This window comes from Chenopodium quinoa, unplaced genomic scaffold (assembly GCF_001683475.1).
Source record: "Chenopodium quinoa cultivar QQ74 unplaced genomic scaffold, ASM168347v1, whole genome shotgun sequence".
Taxonomy (NCBI): Eukaryota; Viridiplantae; Streptophyta; class Magnoliopsida; order Caryophyllales; family Amaranthaceae; genus Chenopodium; species Chenopodium quinoa.
Genome location: NW_018743920.1, coordinates 5,296,763 through 5,316,514, shown reverse-complemented (window position 1 = coordinate 5,316,514; position 19,752 = coordinate 5,296,763). Strand labels below are relative to the sequence as shown.

The 19,752-nt window shown below is 36.9% G+C and overlaps 3 protein-coding genes across 4 annotated transcripts; 1 reads left to right on the top strand and 2 right to left on the bottom strand.

The window, feature by feature from the left end:
- Positions 1-498: 498 nt before the first annotated feature.
- LOC110688098 lies at positions 499-2,815 on the top strand. Of its 2 annotated transcripts, none has more exons than XM_021864780.1 (9): positions 499-898; positions 1,012-1,098; positions 1,197-1,255; positions 1,449-1,544; positions 1,647-1,724; positions 1,805-1,867; positions 2,073-2,246; positions 2,348-2,438; positions 2,564-2,815. In XM_021864780.1, exons 1-8 carry the CDS (start codon positions 664-666, stop codon positions 2,435-2,437), a joined length of 882 nt encoding a protein of 293 aa, XP_021720472.1. In that variant the 5' UTR covers positions 499-663; the 3' UTR covers position 2,438; positions 2,564-2,815. The 2 variants fall into 2 exon arrangements, with proteins under 2 accessions (XP_021720472.1, XP_021720470.1); XM_021864778.1 differs by having other exon boundaries at positions 508-898; positions 2,343-2,438.
- A 145-nt stretch (positions 2,816-2,960) lies between these two features.
- Positions 2,961-11,730, bottom strand: LOC110688097 (serine/threonine-protein kinase GRIK1-like). Its single transcript, XM_021864777.1, has 12 exons — positions 11,311-11,730; positions 10,596-10,932; positions 10,145-10,219; positions 10,021-10,065; positions 8,697-8,771; positions 8,105-8,192; positions 7,820-7,944; positions 7,152-7,247; positions 4,600-4,666; positions 4,378-4,493; positions 4,196-4,274; positions 2,961-3,458 (listed from the first exon to the last, which is right to left on the bottom strand). The coding sequence occupies exons 2-12, from the start codon at positions 10,926-10,928 to the stop codon at positions 3,310-3,312; spliced, it is 1,248 nt and encodes a 415-aa protein (XP_021720469.1). The 5' UTR covers positions 10,929-10,932; positions 11,311-11,730; the 3' UTR covers positions 2,961-3,309.
- A 1,330-nt stretch (positions 11,731-13,060) lies between these two features.
- LOC110688556 lies at positions 13,061-15,245 on the bottom strand. The gene is made up of 6 exons (XM_021865324.1): positions 15,125-15,245; positions 14,594-14,983; positions 13,789-14,479; positions 13,474-13,570; positions 13,191-13,370; positions 13,061-13,072 (listed from the first exon to the last, which is right to left on the bottom strand). Exons 1-6 carry the CDS (start codon positions 15,243-15,245, stop codon positions 13,061-13,063), a joined length of 1,491 nt encoding a protein of 496 aa, XP_021721016.1.
- Positions 15,246-19,752: the final 4,507 nt, after the last annotated feature.

The window sequence follows — 19,752 nt, the reverse complement described above, 5'->3', positions numbered from 1 at the left end:
CAAAGGAAGTGTACATTTTACATAGTTTTTATCACATGTAACTTCATTTCGTAAAAGGTGTAAAACGTTATTTTTTTTGTTGATTGTGGGAGATAAAATACTTCACAAGTATCTCGTGTATAAGAGGATACTAAAACATGAACCTACCCAAGTTAATCTCCAAGATTATCATCCAAGTTTATCTCATCTCACAATTTTATACTTTTGTTTCCGTGTTATTTTATTAAAATAAATTTATTACTTTAAAAATTAAAGAAAAACATTAAATTGTGAGAAGAGATATATTTACTACTTTATCTCAAAAATTAACTTGAAATTTCTCCTAAAATATTGAGAAGTAAACCATCGTCATTATTTAATCATGGTTCAAATATTTTCATATGAAGAAATGAAAATAACCAAATCACCCTTTGTATTGTGAATTTGTGATAGGATTAAAAAAATTACTGTAATTGATTAATTTATATGAATCTTATTTCATGCCAAGGAAGATGATAAAAAATTGCCATTTTTTTTATCTCAATATAAGTATACAACAAATCTAATAAGACAATTTAAAAGACCTTTCAATGTGCAACAACTAATATTTTGAAAAAACAATAATTTAAAAAAATAGAAAAGTGGGATTCTCCCAACCACCATAAAATTTGGGGGAAAAAAGAAATGACTTCCAACAAACAGATATCAAGAAAAACTGGTGTTTATCCAAAATCCAAGTTAATGGCTCGTGTTATCCCCTCAACTTTTTCTCTCTACGGCTCTTCTACTCCCTCATTTTTCCCACGAAATCCAACTAAAACTTCTGTTTCTTACAATTTAATTCATAAAACTTCTCTTTGGCTTTGCAATGCCAGCAAGAAACCCGGCTTCTTCGATCAAATTCTCGACTATATTGAAGGTATAAGCTAAGTCCGGGGTTTTATAGTCACGTTGATAGCGTTATTTGAACTAGTAACGTAACAACTAAACTTGTGTGATTTTATTATGATGTTCAAACTTCATTTTATGCAGGTGGGCCTAAATTAAGAAAATGGTATGGAGCACCTGATCTCCTCCCAAAGGATGGATCAATAGCAGAAGATGAGGGTGATGATGCTGGTATATTATACTTTGTATTAAATTGCTAATTAACTTGCTTTGAACTATTCCTTAAAACTTGTATTAAGACTATTATCTTGATGTTTTACCTGAAACAGAGGTAGAAGAGGCCAGAGATGCTGTTCTAGTAACTGATGGCGATAGCGAAATCGGCCAGGTATGATGTAACAAATGCTAACCTTCACTCCATAATCTTTAGTCCTAATATGTGACTGTCTATTAACATCATAGTCTTTGTAATGTACTTTAAGTTAAGTTCTTATCGCTCAGACTGGCTGCGTATATCTTTAATTTAGCTTAGTTTGGGATGGATGAATACTGAACCTCTTGATTTCTAGCTTACTATATAGATGGTGATTTTATCCTTAATTGTAAAACGGACTCGAGTGAAAGCACTGGTTAAAGATAGGCGTGCTGCTCTTGAAGCCTTTGGAACCTACATCGAGGTATACTATCTAGATCTTCTTGTATGCCTGTCAGTTTGGCATCACAATTCTTCTGAAGTTGTATCTACCTTTTAACATAATTTGTGGTGGTTTCGCGGAAAGTCATTGGCTGGAGATGCAACTAATACCGCCTTTTTAAAGAAGGCCTTGAAGGGAGTTCGTGCGATTATATGCCCAACTGTATGTACACTAGACCTATGTCTTCTTGGTTGCCTTTTAATCCAGTAAAGCAGATTCTAAGCCTGCTGATTCTTATGCAGGAAGGTTTCCTGTCCAAAGTTGGGAACTTGCAAGGAGTCCAACATGTTGTTCTCTTATCTCAGGTACATATTTCATTCTGAACTATGTAGCCCTGTAAATTGTCAGAAACTCTAACTACCAATTCACATAGAATTGAACTCGAACTCGAACAAAACTCTGAAGTATTCTGGATTTCTGCTACAACGCTACGCTATCTGAAGTTACATGCTCCCAAGTATCATGGAGAAGAAGCCCTTTTTATGTCATTTTTGTTTGACTAGATTGCAGTTATCTGTGTACGAAGGTGCTGATGGCATTCAAGCTCTTATGACAAGCAACGCAAAAAAGTTGGCTGAACAAGATGAATCAACCCTTATGGCTTCAGGAATCCCCTATACTATTATCAGAACTGGCTCTCTGCAAAATACTCCAGGCGGAACACAAGGATTTAGCTTTCAAGAGGTAAACAGACAATCTTACACTGCATACAGTTTTTTCATGCCAGAAAAGATATTACTATCCATCTAGAGGAAAAGATAATCATTGAGTTGTTGACAGGGTAGTGCAACAAAGGGAAGTCTCGGCAAGGAAGATGCCGCGTTTGTATGTGTCGAGGCACTCAGTTTACTACCGGAGAATGGCTTCATAGTTGAGGTCAGTCAAACAAATCATGATATACACAATTGGTTCAATTTCCTCTTAATACAGTTGTTAATTGTTGTACACGTATGGCACATTCCAATAAAACTTTTCTGGCTCCACCACCATTGCTATCATAGGTAGTCAACGGAGAGGAGAAGGTTTCAGACTGGAAGCAGCAACTCAGAGAGTTAATGGAGAAGAAGGGCAAAGGTCAAGGATGATGGCGAACCAATTCATGACATTTTGAGAATCAACCAGAACCTCAGAGAAAGGATGAAAATTTATTTTATGATCAATTAAGTTGTATTAAATTATTTGACTTATAGCTGGTTTTATTCTATGTTCAAATTGCTAGTGAATATACATCAATTACAAATTTGCTTGTACCATTCCCGAAAGCACACCATCATGTTGTTATTCACCCCCAGGCAGGCCATGACCCTTGCCTAAGGACGAAAAAAAAGATAACTTTCTTGTACTTGTATATTTTTAAAAAAAAAAATGTAAAACATTAAGGTAGATGATTTACAGGGAGAAAAAAAGTAAAAGGCATTCTTTAAATTGCATAAATATTTTTGTGGTCTCTCATCAATGTAAAAAAATAAAAACCCTTTTCTTTGCAGAAAAAGGGACTCAAAACTCCCTCCTCCCCCTTCTCTCTTTCCGCCAAACTTCTAATTTCTCCTTTTCCTCTTATGCCTGATGTTAGCATCACTAATACAGTTCCTAGCATTTGCTGCGGTACAACATACATAAAACACCATCGATGAAAAACAAATATGGACATGGCCAAAGAAGTGTATAGAAAACACAAAACTGTCCGCAAAGTACAATAATGGGTTAGTCAAAACATTAACCTCCCCTTTTCTGCTATCTCCAAGCCTCATGCAAGTACTTCTGTATCCTCATCACGCAAATTCTTCTGCGTGCTATTTTGCTTGCACCAGCACAAAAACTCAGGAAGTAGACCCTCTTCCCCAATAACCCACGGATGCTCAGCGACCATATTTAACGTCAGCCGTTGATCAGGATCTGTCAAAAAAAGGATTATTTTTAGTGAGGATAGATTGTATTTAGAATCTATACAGGTATTAACATATCATCAACGGGTCCGATTACCCAAAAGAGCCAACTCAAATTATTGACTTCATTACTGTCAAACACTGAAAACAGTATAATATAGAAAATTCCTCAGCCTGAACAAGCAAGCATCAATTAAAAAAATTTAGAACACTAAAAAAGAAGAGATCAGAATGCTCAAGAGTAAAGCACCAGACTTAATAATAAAACTTCGAGTTGTAGTAACTTGTGTAGATGCAAATTAAAAAAGAGAGCAACATTTTCAACCCCCTATTAATCTATACAGGTATGTAAACATCATCAACCGGTCCGATTACCCAAAAGAGACAACTCAACTTATTGATTTCACTACTGTCAAGCACTGAAAACAGTATAGTATAGGAATTCCCAGCCTGAACAAGCCAGCATCAATTAAGAATATTTAGAACACTAAAAAGAAGAGATCAGAATGCTCAAGAATAAAGCACTAGGGTTAATAATATTAATCGAGCTGTAGTAACTAGTAACTTGCAGATGCAAATTAAAAAAAGAGCAACATTTTCAACCCCTCTATACCCCAACAACAACAAAGCCTTAGTCCCAAAAAAAAAATTGGTGTGCTAAAATGCCAAAAATTCTCACAAGACATGTAAACTAACATTGTACAAAGGTGAGCTAATTAATAAATGGAATTGTAACAGTTCACTCACCTTTGCACAGGAGCCCCTCTAACAAATTCCTGAGTTGAGGATTAATATTTTCTGGGAGATCAATGGGATCATTAACAATCTGGGGCATCAAAACAGTTGTCAGAATAGAAAAGAAACAAACCCTGAACATTAAATACTAATTTTAAAGCATGTAGCTGATAGTGGATGAGAAACCAAAGCACCTTGTCATAGGTTTCTTGTAGTGTCTCTCCGATAAAGGGAAACTTGCCCATTATCATACAGTACAAGGTGATACCCACAGCCCATGTATCAGCAGCTTTGCCACGATAAGTAAGACCTGTTTGACACAAAATCCCCAAGGATGAAGACCATGAAGGAATATTTCAACAGTCACCCATACTGAAAAAACTATCGTGGAGGGTCATTTGCAGCACTATACTAACCTAAACAACACTCAGGGGCAGTTATAACAGGTGTCCCAGGAGAGCGGCGAAGCTCATCATTATCTTCCTGCAGATATGATGATAGAAATAAAGGGAAAAACATCAGGCATGAGAAGAAAGAAATACACCGTTGAAAAATCAAAAGCACTCTGATAGAATGTAAATCTATCTTGAGTTTATGGCATTCAGCACTCATCTCCTGGTTGAGTTCGTTATTGTGAATGCTGACAAATCAAGCAAGATTACAATCCAGCCCATTGCCACATACCCTAAGTGCAAAAGATTTATACAAACAAAAGAAGGAACAAAAGAGTCTTTCCTATGCATTAAATTCAAACAGCTTCACTTGAAAAGAGCCTATTGACAGAAAATAGATGCCAACAAGCTGAGCAGAAACTACAGAGCTCCTTTCATGCGCGGTGAACAAAAAAAATTAGGGGGTCTCAGCAGCATACAATTACCATGTAATAACACAGAAATTCCACGGATTAAAAGACGCCATTAATTCTTGCATGCCTTTAAGATTTTTCAACTACACAAACAGCAACTTGAGTCTCTCAAACTCCTGAAACCAGAGGCTAAAACTGAAAGGTATAACTAAATCCAATAATCCTCATCCAGCGAAAGGTGAGAACATCCACAACATAACGGTCACACTCTCTGGCAAAATTGAACAAGTTTAGAGCATTGGGTGATTATCACAGTTTCTTATTCATACTAGTAAAGGTAATTGCAGTTTAATTCAGCACATACCCTTTGACACATTACAGTTTCTACTATCATAATCAGCAATGTCTAAATTTCAATTTCTCCAACTCATAAAAGTCTAACCAAATGCACAGCATAAGTTACGCATGCATCACTTGCTCTAGAATATACGAAACATACTATGGGTTACTAAGCACTTCTATTCAAAGCCATTGGCAACACCACTAAAGTGACTAAACAAATTCATTGCAGAGCCATTTTGTCCAACTTGTATTTGTTTTCAAACAGTGAACCTCCACTGAGAATGAGGTATTTGATTGTAAGGGATGGAGGAGGAAGATTTTTGTGGATGGCTATATGCATAATCACTTTTGGTTCATGTAGCCGACCCCTTTTATGGGATTAAGGCTTTGATTGATTGATTGAACCTCCACGGTGCAAGACCTAAGGATTTCATCCTATGTATAACCAATCAGTTTAAGAAATTCATTCTTCAGCGTATCCTCATAATGCAACAAATGCAGGTAGTAGATGCTAAAAGAAATGAAAGAATTGTATTTTCTTGTGCCAAACTTGGAAGAATAACATACCACACCATTACTCTAACACCCCTAATTAGTAGCTACTTGAAGAGATGAAGAATAGTAATTTCTGAGTAAAACTTTTGGAGCATAAAATATCACACAATAACCCTTACGCTTCTAATGAGGCTCCCACTTACAACAAGGTGAGGGCTAGGGGGTTAAGACATGGCCTTACTCATAAAATTGTGAAGAGGCTGCATTTGCCTTAACCATAAATATGCAAAGCAGTTGTTCCTGATTAACCCTTAATTTGAAGACAACAATTCGCCAACTACTTCAAGTAGATAAGAGCTACATAACACTAAAATGAGACATAATCCAACCCTTTACAACCCAAAAAAGCAAAGCTGCCCAATAAGGACTCCTATAAATGCTACATAATGGCAAATTTTAGCATTTACTTTACTCTGATTTTGGATAAATAAGGAATAAAGAACTTGATATGGAGTAGCTTGTTCGCGTTGCTCTGGATGTGGGTAACTTATGCGTTTAAATATTCACTTAAAGTATGTATATAGACGAAGTCTGCAGTCCATTGCAATGAATTTCTATCTATGGAAGACTCCTTCCTAAATCTATGATCCCATTGGAATCTATTAGCATTAAGCTGTTCCCCACAATGAGGAGAAAGAAAATTCCATTTATTTCACTGGATACAGGCAGCTTATGCTTTATTAATTGGTTTTAAAATGTTGTGTAAACCAAATCCAACATCCATAGAAGAAAGTTCTATGGTAGACTCAGTCCTAGACTTATAATCACAAGGGAGGATGTAATACTTAAAAAATAAAATAAAATGGAAAGAAATGTAAAACTTAATTATAGATAGTTTAAGGATTCTTTGTTTGTAGTTAAAATTTTATTTTTCAGCAGAAAAACCATATTCATAATTGACAGTGTACTCAATGTGAACTGCTCCACCCCACACCCCGCAAAAAAAGGAAAGGGGGATGTTGAATTTATTACAGAAAGTTAAATAACATGCATAGAAGTTCTGAGAATAATCTTCCTAAGGCACAATTATCATTGAAAAGACTGAACATATTAGCTTTCCTTCCCATATCTTCTGTCCACTGCATCTAGATGTTAACATCTAATCTCTCTACAAATGCTACAATATAATAGCACAAAAAACATAATCATAATAAAATTATAATTTGTATCCTCGGGCACAATTTTTTTATGGAACTCATCACATAGATAAGTTTTCAAGAGCAAAATGAAATTGAATTTTTACATTATGAGATACAATTCTGTTACCTCAAATACTTGGCTGACACTGAAGTCTGCAATCTTGACAGTGCCATTACGCGAAACCAAAAGATTTTGAGGCTTTATGTCCATGTGTACTATATTCTGTTGCTCAAAGAAAACAAAACCACTAAGACTCAGTAAATGCCAATCACCAAATGAAAAAGAAGGTTTAACACAGAATGCCTCAAACACAGAATTAGAGAAATTATAAGTCTCTCTAGGCTAAAATCATTGTCTCATATACTCCTTTTAGCAAAAATATGCCTCGATGAAGAAAAAGGGTATAACCAAAAGACCTCTCCCAAAAAATACATGTGCGGAATAACAGAACTAGTTATGCATGAAAATTAGCTGTCAATTCCACCTGTCTCCTTATTCCTGCATTTATTTATGGAAAACTATTTTAAATACAATTGTAAATAAATTACACAAATCTTGGTCAGCTGTTATACTCTTGTCTCACTTCTCAGTGCTTCTAGAGGTATCTATCATAGTTCATAGACTTGTGTTTCTAATGGATTGATCTTATTTTCTACTGCTTCAAATTATATTGCAAAATTAAAAATAAGACGTGCACATCTGTCTTATTGTAAAGCAGGAAACAGTTCTTTTGGAAATAGAAAACGCGGAGCCTGGGCCAACAAAGTTTAGAAATGGCACTAAAGTGACCTTACATGTGAATGAAGATACATCAGCCCAGAAACAATATCTCGCAAGTACTTTCTCGCTATAGCTTCCCCTAAGCCACCAGGTGGCCCAGCACCCTCGCAATCCCATTTGCCTTCAACGTACTCAAGAACTGAATTGAGAAAATTATAGATAAATTATGGAGCCCATTACAGAAAATCACTAAAAGAATGAAAAAGTTAAATCCAGGTCCCATTTAGCATCCTGCATTTATAAATTCAGGCATGGAATGCGATAAAGTGAAGTAAAACAAAAAGGTAGTGCAGTAATACCCATATAGAAATGATCTGTGTCTGGGTCATTTATCACCTCAATAAGATTAACTATGTTGGGATGGCTCACTATTTTCATTATCAGTACCTGCAAGTCATTAAATATAAAATTCAAACATTGCAATGAACGGCTGATATGCACTGCCGAACAATTTTTACAGTAAAAACTGCCAGGATTAACTTAGATCAACAATTAGACAATAAGCCCAAATCAGTCGAAAATAAGCAATCTCCAATATACTATATAATCATCTTAGTCAAGAATTTAGATAGAATTTGTCATTGCCTCTCAAAAATAAGCCTTGACAAGCTATGGTTCTTCTTAGACTTAAAATCTAAAACAAATTGTTGCGCTCAACATAATGGTTATACTTGACATAAACTTCCAGATGTCCAGCTCAAAGATTATAAAGTCAAGCACTTTTATGAAAAACTTAAACCTGAAGAGTGAGTTTAAAGCTTACAAAAAATTAGTCAAGCAGCAATATTTTACTAAAAAAAATATAAAAGCTTTAAGAAATTCAGTACTATGCTAAATAGGATGCAAAGCGTTAATTTTAGTACAATAAACAAATTTGGACATAGTACATACCTCCCGAAGAACATCTGTCATAGCAGTCTCAGAAGGTGCAACTCGTTGCTTCAACAAATGGGACTTGTGAAATGCCTACATAGCAAAGTACCAGATATATCCCAATATAAGTGAGACATTTGGAATTAGCAAGCTTAAAGAGGAATGACATAAAGCGATGTAAACACACATAATGCAGAGTCGTACAACAACACCATAGAGTAATGTAAAAGCTAATAAAACTTGACAAAAGAAGATATATTTCATTTATTTTCACGTGCAAATAAGGTAAAAACAATTAGAGAAATCATAGTACAATTAGCTGGTCTATATTAGGTGGGAAGAAATTATGCTAACCGTGACATTAAGATTTTATTTCAGAAAATATTTAGCCACATATATGTCCAAGTCCTATTCCAATAAAAGACGTAGCAGCATATACAAACAAGATTCTTTCTGAAACTTCATTACCCGAAAACTAGTGTAGGTCTTGTTGCAGGCTTTTAAGACAAGTGTTTGCCAAAATGTGAGTTTCTATCTAGCATACCCTAACCCACCCCCATAATAATTTGTTGAGGATATTAAATTTTACTTCCATATCATGCATCAGTTGACATTATTGGAAATGAATTTTATGGCTATCAACTTTCCCTAAAGATGCTCTGATCCTTTGGAGAATACCTTGCATGTATCATACTGCATGGCAATTTTTCTAGAATATTATCACTTTATCAACAAAAAAGGTTAACCAGGTTATAAAATATCCAGAAATTGAAATGCAAAGTTCCCAATCACCAAACTATTAAAAAAGTTCCCAATCCAGAAATCCTGGAGTGTACATTGCATGTGTTCTTGTGCATTGTTAATCCACTGGCAAAAGTTTACAGTCATTTAAGTCTTACAGAAATTGACAAACAAATACAAAATCATAATGACATTTCATCTTTTTAGAAACTCAAACAGCGTCATGGAGAAAAAACACAATATACAATACAAACTATTGGCAAGGCATACAAGTAGACATCCAATCACCATAAGTTACTTCTTGAATAAAGAAGTAAAAGTCTGATTACATCAACAAGAAACAAGGCAACACTGAAGTGCCAAATGAATATAAGAAGTACACTATCAGCAGGTTTTTATTTTTCTGATAAAAAAGAGATTGGCCTCTTAGGCTCTTAGAAAAAAACACCCTGATTGTATGCAAGTTTTGAATTCTGTAAATTCACATAAACATAATTAACGAATGCCGACAAAGCATGATAATGATGTGTATTCTAACATATGCATGCAAGGAAAAATGGTGCTACAAAAAAAAAAAAAAAAAAAAAAAAAAAAAAACAACCTTTATTGCATAATGATTTCCATCAATGCTGTTTCGGTAAAGAACCTGTCATATTACAAGCTACACATCAGAGAGAAATCAAATCACATCATCATCAATCAGGAGTGTATTTGCAAAATCTTACCACTTTTGCGTAACTTCCAGACCCAATTTTAAATTCACGAATATACTCGTTTATCTTCTTGATCCCAAGTTCATCCTAGTGATACATAACAGGAATTATTATCTTGTTGAACAGCCAAAAACAATAAATAAATAAATAAAATTAAAATAAGGCAGCCATCGAGACAATCAGAAATTGACTTGCATTTGACAAGGATAACAAAAAATCACACCAGAATGGATTCAACATTTTCAAGATTGCATCTTTGCATGACAATTTTAAACAACAGTGCTCACAATATTATCATCACCAAGTATAAAAACCTTACAACAAACCAAAATGAATATTCAACAAATAAACCACAAAGCATCAAGCATATAAGTTGCAGCAAATTTAAACTCCATACAACAACAACAACAACAACAACAACTATAAGCTATCCTAAATGCAGTATCACTCTCATATTGCTCACCTCCGAACGCACGAGTTTGCAAGTTTCTTTGACCTCAAATTGCCTACAAATCAACCCATTTCTAATCTTACAATTAATAATCTCTTCAGCTCGTTGCGCCCCACTAGTCACCTCAGTTTCATCATAGCCTTGTGTCATACTAGTATCTTCCCCATTATAAGAACCATTATCATCAACATCAATATCAACATCATCATCATCATCATCTTCTGCATCATCTAGCAAAGGTTTACGAGAAGTAACAGTCGTAAACCCATCAATTCGAAACTTCGGCCTTGCAATCAATTTTTGCCTTCTCGAGAACCCAAAGCACCCACAGCAGCCCATCTCCATCAGTCTGAAAGTAAAATTACAAGCAATGTATAATCTCACACCATTGACTAATCCAAAAACATGATCAAATCAATTCAATTCAATTCTACTTAATTTCATTCAATTTTTCAGTATAACAACATGACATTCACCCAATTAAATCATAAAAACAAGATTTAATCTGCTACCGCTGAAAATCAAAGTACCTGCTATAGAAGTATAATTACAAGCAATGCATAATCCCATACCATTGACAAATTCAAAAAAATGATCAAATCAATTCAATTCTAGTCAATTTCATTCAATTTTAAAGTATAACAACAAGAAATTCACCCAATTTAATCATCAAAACAAGATTTCATCTGCTAGAACTGAAAAATAAAGAGAGAGAAAATTAAAGTACCTGCTATAGAAGTGGCATTACTTGCAATTGAATAGGAAAAACAGCATCAAAATCTTGGTTTTATAACTGGAAAAAATAATCAGATATGGAAAGAAATCAGAAGAAATCAAAAAATATAGGAAAAAATCCTGATTTCTATAATTGTAGTTCGTCAATTTAGGGTTTGGGAAGATCAGATGAGAGAGAAGAAAGGCTGGAGTGCTCAACGACTCAACGTTATACTTTTTGACAAATAATAAACGTGATAGAGAGTGAACGTTTCGTCAAATTGAAGAGTCCTTGGCTAAAATCAATGGAACAATAATACTCGTATTTACCGATTTACGTCAATAATGTCAATAATAATGTCACATATTGACATTGGACACTCTATTTTACTGAATTTTTTTAGGAAATTCTTTTTGGTGAACTTCAGCTTTTTAATTTTCTGAGTAGTAAATGTTTTAAAATTTTATTATCAATCATAAACCTAAATTATTAATTACCATTGATAAGTGTTATTTCCTTAATTATAGTTAGTTTTTTATTTTTTAATTATATATAAAAAAAATAAAAAATAAAAAAAAACCAACCCATCCCTCAACCCACTGCCCAGCCCCCTCTCGGCGGCCAGAAATCGGCGACCTACCCATCCCTCGCGGTCGGCAACCCCATCATTCTCCCTTTCCCCCATTCCAAAACCCCAAAACCCAAAAATCACAAAACCACCACTCAACCTCCCCTTCACCCACCCTAACCTCCACCGCACTGCCAACCTGCCGCCCCACTCTCGCCGACCCGCCACGCTTCCCCCACTCCCTAGCGTCGTCGTTTTCCTCTCTCCCCGAAACACCCTTCCATTCCCCCCACGAAACCACCAACGAAACCCCTCCCCACTACCAAAACCCCAAATCTTTCCTCCCACCACCCCGAAACCCTAGCGGCTAGGGTTTTCGATGGTGGGGGAGGGGTTTTCAGCAGTGGGGGAGGTGGTTTTAAAGGATTTTCGAGAGGAGGGAGAGGTTTCAAGGGAGGTAGGGGGTTGTCGATTGAGCAATGTCGTCAGGAATAAAGAGGGATGGTGGAGGATCGCAACACCGGCATGGGGAGGAGGAAACCGGCGGAGGGGATTAGGCAGTTAGGCGGTTTTTAGGGATCGGCTGGTGGTCGGGATTAGAGGTGGCCGGTGGCTGGTGGTTTTGGGGTTTGGATCGATTTTTTTTTTTTTTGTTTATAAATTGTTTTAGCCAATTCACTTGTGACACGTGTCACTTACAAAAAAAACCAAAAAAAAAAAAAAAAAAAAAAAAAAACTAACTAACTATGGTTAAATATCTAGTTAAAATTTATCATTAATTTTATAGTTGACTTAATATAAAAAATTTAGGTTTACCATTGATAATAAAATTTTAAAACGTTTACCACTTAGAAAATTAAAAAGTTGGAATTCACCAAAGAGAATTTCCCCAATTTTTTTAATATTTGAGGTCATATTTTCTTCCTCTTATTTTTGCTAAATTAAAATTAATTAAATTAAACTGTTATTACTAAATTTCTAATATATGTGTTCTTAAAAGTTGTTGATTTTTTTTTTAAAAAAAAATTACTGATTTTTACAAATTAAAGCTTTTTTTTTTTTTTTTTGGGGGAAACGAGTTAGTAGGCTTATTAGGCAAATCAAGCTCCACCAAAGTTAAGAGACTTTGGGGGAAAGAATTCATACATACAAGTTCCGCACTACCTTTGGTATTCCATCTCGCTACTAAATGGGCTACCGAGTTGCCTACTCGTTTAACATGAGAGATAATAAAAACATCAAAATCATTAGCTAGAGAAGTAATATCATCATAGAGAAGCCAAAGAGGAGAGTAACCCTTTGCGTGACATTCCACTTTGCTGACCACATTAGCAGCATCTCCCTCCAACCAGATTTTCTTGAAGCCATACCTACGAGCCAAATTCATACCAAATCTCACTTCAGCCATCTCCACATCCCACTCCCCTTCATACCTTCGAACTGCAGCTAGTAAGATCTTACCCCTATCATCCCTCGCAACCACCCCAAGACTAACATATACGCCCTGAACAATGTGAGCATCCACATTGAGTTTAACAAGTCCATCAGGGGGGGTAGGTCCAAGAAGATGCCGAGATAAAGTTCGGGCTTGAGGATTTATTGAACACTTTTTTAGCGTAAATGCCATAGTCAAGAACAAGCCTAGAGAAAACGGTTGTAACATAAACCGGAGTGAGTGTCCCATTCTCACGAACTAGTTTATTTCTGCAGTACCAAATAGCCCACGCAAGAGCAAGGAATTGGCAGAGTTGATGCTTCTAAATTTTCTGTGCAATCCATAACAATCTCGCTGAGAAAGACAAAGATGGTGCATCCTCGATAAGTTGAGAATAATCGCTATGTTCCCACACCTCCTTTGCAATATTACAGTCAAACAACACATGCATAATAGATTCCACAGCAGCACCACAACAATTGCATACCTCATCATTAACATATGACGACGATGTAGCTCTTGTTTCACGGGCATACTCCCCTTGCACGTTTTCCATATGAAATGACTAAGCTTAGGTGGACCGCCTAGATTCCAAACCAGCTTCCAAGCCTCCCTTTCATTCTCAGATAAAGTGTTAGCAACCCCCTCAACATGACCCAATCTACCGAGCCAATAGCCCGACTTCACCGTATATTCCCCATTCTTTGAAGGCCACCAAAATAGCTTATCTTCCGGCATCGCATAAGAAATAGGCAATTGGAGAATGAGGTTACGGTCCTGCACAGAAAAAAGAGATTGCAATAAATCCCCTCTCCACTCTCCGCATTCCTCATTGATCAGCTCTAAGACTCTCAACTCCGGATCGAAGTTCATATCATGTACAGGTACAGCGGTAGGGGGTTCACCAGGGAGCCAAGCATCCAGCCATACTCGAATATTTACCCCATTCCCCACACGCCATTTGAGCCCTTCAAGCAAGAGTGATTTCGAGCCCCAAAGACTTCTCCATGAATAGCTAGGGTCATATCCGCCATATGCTTCAAGAACCGAGCCATTCTTAAAATATTTTGCCTTAAGGATAGCGTGTGTAAGGGTGTTTGGTTTTGTGTGGAGTCTCCAAATTTGTTTCGCCAATAGAGCCTGATTAAAGACCTTTAAGTCTCTAAAACCCATACCCCCTAGATATTTCAGCAAACATAAAGAATCCTAATTATGACAATGCATCTTCTTAGATGATTCCGTCGAACCCCACCAAAACCGAGCTAACAAAGAGTGAATTTCATCGATTAAACCCTCCGGAATTTTAAAAATGCTCATCATGTATGTCGGGATTGCTTGAGCTACCGCTTTGATCATTACCTCTTTCCCGGGCTTCGATAATAGCTTCTCCTTCCAACCTTGTAACTTTCTCCATATTCTCTCCTTTAATAATGCAAAAATCACTTTCTTGGATCTTCCGATGATCATAGGAAGGCACAAATATTTCTCATGCCGTTCAACCTCGTGCACTCCCAAAATGTTCACAATTTCCTGTCTCCGTTCTTCAATAACACTCTTGCTGAAGACTACATCGGTTTTATCAAGATTGACACTTTGCCAGGATGCTCGCTCATACTTGATGATAATTTCAGCTATCTTTGAACATTCTCTAACCGTAGCCTTAGCAAACAGAATGATATCATCTACAAAAAATAAATGTGAAATTCGGGGGGCTCCATTGCAAATTTTCATCCCATGAATCTACTTTTCCTTCGCCGCCTTTTTAATCAAAGTAGAAAAAGCATCTGCAACAATGAGAAATAAATAGGGAGAGATCGGGTCACCTTGCCTCAACCCTCTAGAAGGAATAACCGAACCAGAAATCCTTCCATTGATTTTGAAGGCAAAGGATACACTCGATAAACAGTCCATGACCCTACGGACCCGATCATCACCAAACCCCATCTTATACATCACCCGTTCAAGAAAGATTCATTCCACTCTATCATATGCCTTCCGCATATCCAATTTTAAAGCAACTAAACCATTTCTGCTATCACCATTTCGTTTCACTACATGGAATATTTCGAAAGCTACTAAGGCATTATCCGTAATCAACCGTTTAGGGACAAAAGCACTCTGATTTATTTGCCATAGTCTTCGAAATAGTTTTATATATGACATTACAACAACTTATTAGTCTAAATTCCGTCATACGTTTTGGATTGTGATCACATTTCGGAATTAGCACAACACAAGCCTTAGTTACCACATTCAGATTAATATTTCCATGCCACCAATTTTTCACAAAGCAGATAATACCATTCCAAACAATATGCCAAATTTTTTGAAAAAATAGAGCATGCATACCGTCGGGTCCCGGGGCTTTATTTGGATGCATTTGACACAGGGCACTTTTAATTCATCACCAGTCGGCTCCGCATTCAACATGACATTTATATCATTCGATACCACCTTTTCAATTCCCTTAAGAGCCTGCTCGAATTCACTTGGGGAATCAGTTGAGAAAGAGAGCAAAAATAGCTTTCAACAATGTTTTCAATCTCCTCTTTCTTATCTTTCCACACGCCATACTCATCGACTAAACCATTGATGGTGTTAAAAGACCTCCTTTGGCTTGCTTTTTGATGGAAATAAGAGGTTCTTATCCCCATCTCGATGTTCATTTGCTCTCGCCCTCGCGTGCCAATAGGATTCGTCCATTCGATGTAGCTCTTTCAGTTCACTCGACAAGGATGAACAAAGCTCCAACATTGCTGCATCAGGGTAGCAATCTTGCGCCTCTTTCAATTTCCCTTCCACCTCTTTTATCTTTTTCTTTACCAAAACATTTGGCAACCCAAGAAGTTAGACTTTCCGCACAACTGGATAATCTGTGAGTAGCTTGCTGTCCTATACTCGCTACCCACGCCTCCGCTACAACCTTCCCACACTCCTTACTTGAAAGCCATAGAGCTTCGAACTTGAATTGCTTTTTTTTACTCCCTCTTTCATAATAATTACTAGCCGACATAATCAATGGGGCGTGACACGATTGAAATAGTGGTAAATGGTGCACCTCCACAACAGGAAACATAGAACACCAGTTTATGTCACTGAGGAACCTATCAAGTCTCTCACGTTTGAAAATCCCGGATTCGAACCTTTTTGCCATGTAAAAATACTTCCTTTATAGCCCATGTCTTTCATACCACAATCATCTATCGCATTACGGAATACATCCATAGCTCTTTCACTCCTTGGGAACCACCCTCTTCTTCTCCATGGCTCACAATTTCGTTAAAATCCCCGAACATAATACACAGAAGAGGGCTGCTCGATTTAATATTCGTCATAAGAGTCCATGTACGATGTTTATTTTCAGTTTCAGGCCAGCCATAAACACCAATAGCTCTCCAAATCGGAACATCATTGTGGTCACCAATGTCAGCAGTAATGTGATGTATAGAATAGGAGTTAATCTTCACATTTATATTTCTCCACCAAAAACCAAGACCACCCGAATTTCCGTTACTACTTAGACAAATACCATCCATAGATCCACAAATATTTCTTACTCTCTCCAAACTACTAGCATCAATTTTTGTCTCCATTAAGAAGACAATATTGGGCCGCTCTCTCCAACACCACTCTCGGAGAGCTTTAACCGTCTCAGGGTTGCCCATCCCTCGGACGTTCCAGCTAAATATTTTCATTGCTCTTCGAGGGTGTGGTTCAATCCACCACCCTCTACTTGATTTAATCTGTCTCCAGACGATTCAACTACATTCACATTTGCTCTTTTCCCCTCTGCATTATCATCACAGTCATTCAAACCGTACTCCTTTTCACTCCCAAATTTCCTCTTTCCCCCACTCCCATCAGGTTATTAGTCTCCATAGGCATCATTCTGTCACTCTCTGAATTATTCTCAATTTTTCTACTTTTTTTGTCCACTTTTTCAGCTTTGTAGGACACCTTCCAGTAAGAGTATGAGCAATACCCCTGCTTTCTACACACCTATCATCCAATGAATCAAACAAAATTTCTTTATTTCCCCCACCCATCACTATATCTTCCCTCCCATTATCATTCAAAGGCAGAATAATACCCTTCGCCCCCTCATTGTTCCCCTTACCTACAACTCCCTCATTACTTTCACCCATCCCCTCCTTCTCCACACCCTCAGTCACACCTTTTGCTCTCAGCACTAGTCTCGTATTTGATTCATTCATCACTGGCACCAATTGAGATTCCCTCACTCAAGGAATTGAGTCATTACTAAAGCTGGGCACGGGCCGGGTTGGCCTGCGGGTGGCCCGGCACGGCACGAAAGTCGACGTGGCACGGCACGGCCCGGCAGCTGGCCCGGCCTGGCATGGTCGTCGCCTGGCGTGCCGTGGGCCGTGCCACGGACAGAAATTGCCATTTTCCAGCACGGCCCGGCACGAGCCCGCCTCTTGGCCCGCGTGCTAGCCCGTCAGGCACGGCCCGCGTGCCTGCTCAGCCTGGCACGCCAATAACGACTATAATTAGAGTCGTTGTTGCTTAAAGTCGTTGCTCTTCCCCTCTTTCTAATGGCCATTAACGGCTCTTTTCCCCTCTTTGCCTATAAATACCAAATTTCACTTCACTTCCAAATCACAATTCAACTCATCTCTTCTCTTAATCTCTAATTTTCTTAATCTCTTATTCTCTTATATTCTCTAATTATTATTTATTAATATCGAAAAAAAATTAAAAGTTCATAATCGTAATTAGTGGAAAGCGTTGAAGCACGGTTGTAAGATCTAACTAATCTTTATTATTGTTGTTAATATTATTGTTATTACTTATTAGGTTATTATTATTGTTATAATTATTGTTATTAATTATTATTATTGTTATTGTTATAATTGTCGTTATTAATTATTATTATTGTTATTGTTATAATTGTTGTTATTAATTATTATTATTATTGTTATCGTTAAAATTGTTATTATTGTTAATTATGGCATCACCAAACATGAACAACCCATCATCCTCTAGGAAAGCCCGATTTGTCCGTGGTAATAGTTCTAGGGAACACCTAATCCAATTACCCCCCCCCCCCAATCCCGGTACGTCCCCCTAGGCCTTGAACAATTTAGGCACGATGGTACTTCCGGTTTTTAACCCTATAACATGAATCATATGCCCGGATTTCCACAAAACCAATTTCCATCACCAAACTAATTTCCACAATTCGGTCAATTCCCACCTAATTTCTTTGACCCACAAAATTTTTATTCTAACCAAGGTAGCCAACAAGATACCCTAAATGCCTCTGGTTCTACTACTAACCAACAAATCCCCGAATCTACAAACACCCAATTCCCAAACACACAAGAGCAATGGTTAACCGAAAGTTACATGGTAAATATCAAAAGCCGCAAAAGTGATGTATGACATTATTTTTTTGCTAAATAAAGCCCAAACAAGAGCAAAATGTAAAACATGTGGTAATATATACTCGGCACAATCCAAGTCCTGGACAAGACACTTAAGTAGACACATGAGAAGTTGTGCAAAACCAGCTAGTGATCCAACTCAACTAAAAATTTCCCAATTCCATCCACACGGCTTTACCTACAACTATGAGAGGGATGGGGATGAACTAGGGAAAATGATAGTACACGCCGAACAACCTTTTCTTTTCTCAGAAAGTAACCCATTTAACACTTACATTAACAAAGCATTACAACCCCAACATAAAAGAATCTCTAGGAAAACCGTTCGTTCCGCCACCATGAAAAACTTCCTAGAGTACAAAATGCGGTTACAAGACGAATTGAGTAAACTTAATTGTAGAGTGTCTTTGACTGCCAATTCTTGGGATAGTGGTTATAAATATCACTACTTATGTGTGACTTGCCATTGGGTAGATGATCAATGGTTTTTACAAAAACGAATAATTCATTTCAAAAGGATAGAATACCCCCACACCGGTATTAACATTACTCACCATTTAATGGAAGCAATAAATGAATACAACCTTCGAGAAAAAATCATGTCTGTGACATTTGACAATGCAACCTCAATGACATACATTGCTAATTATGTCAAACAAAACTTGACCGATGTAATATTAGATGGTACGCACTTCATACTAGATGTGTTTGCCATGTTCTTAGCTTATGTGTACAGGATGGAATTAGAGCAATTGGTCCATACTACAGCAAAATTAGAGATGCTATTATGTCTATTAATAGCTCAAACATGAGATACCAAGAATGGAAGAGTTTTCTAAAACAACAAAAGATAAGAGCAATAAAAATCAAAACCAATTGCCCAACTAGGTGGAATTCCACCTATGACATGTTAACCAAGGCAATTGAGTACAAGAATCCGTAGACAATTTTTTACAACCAAAAATTTCCAAACAATGCTATATATGAGGATGATTGGGATAAATGTGAACGATATATGCAATTTTTACATTATTATATAACAT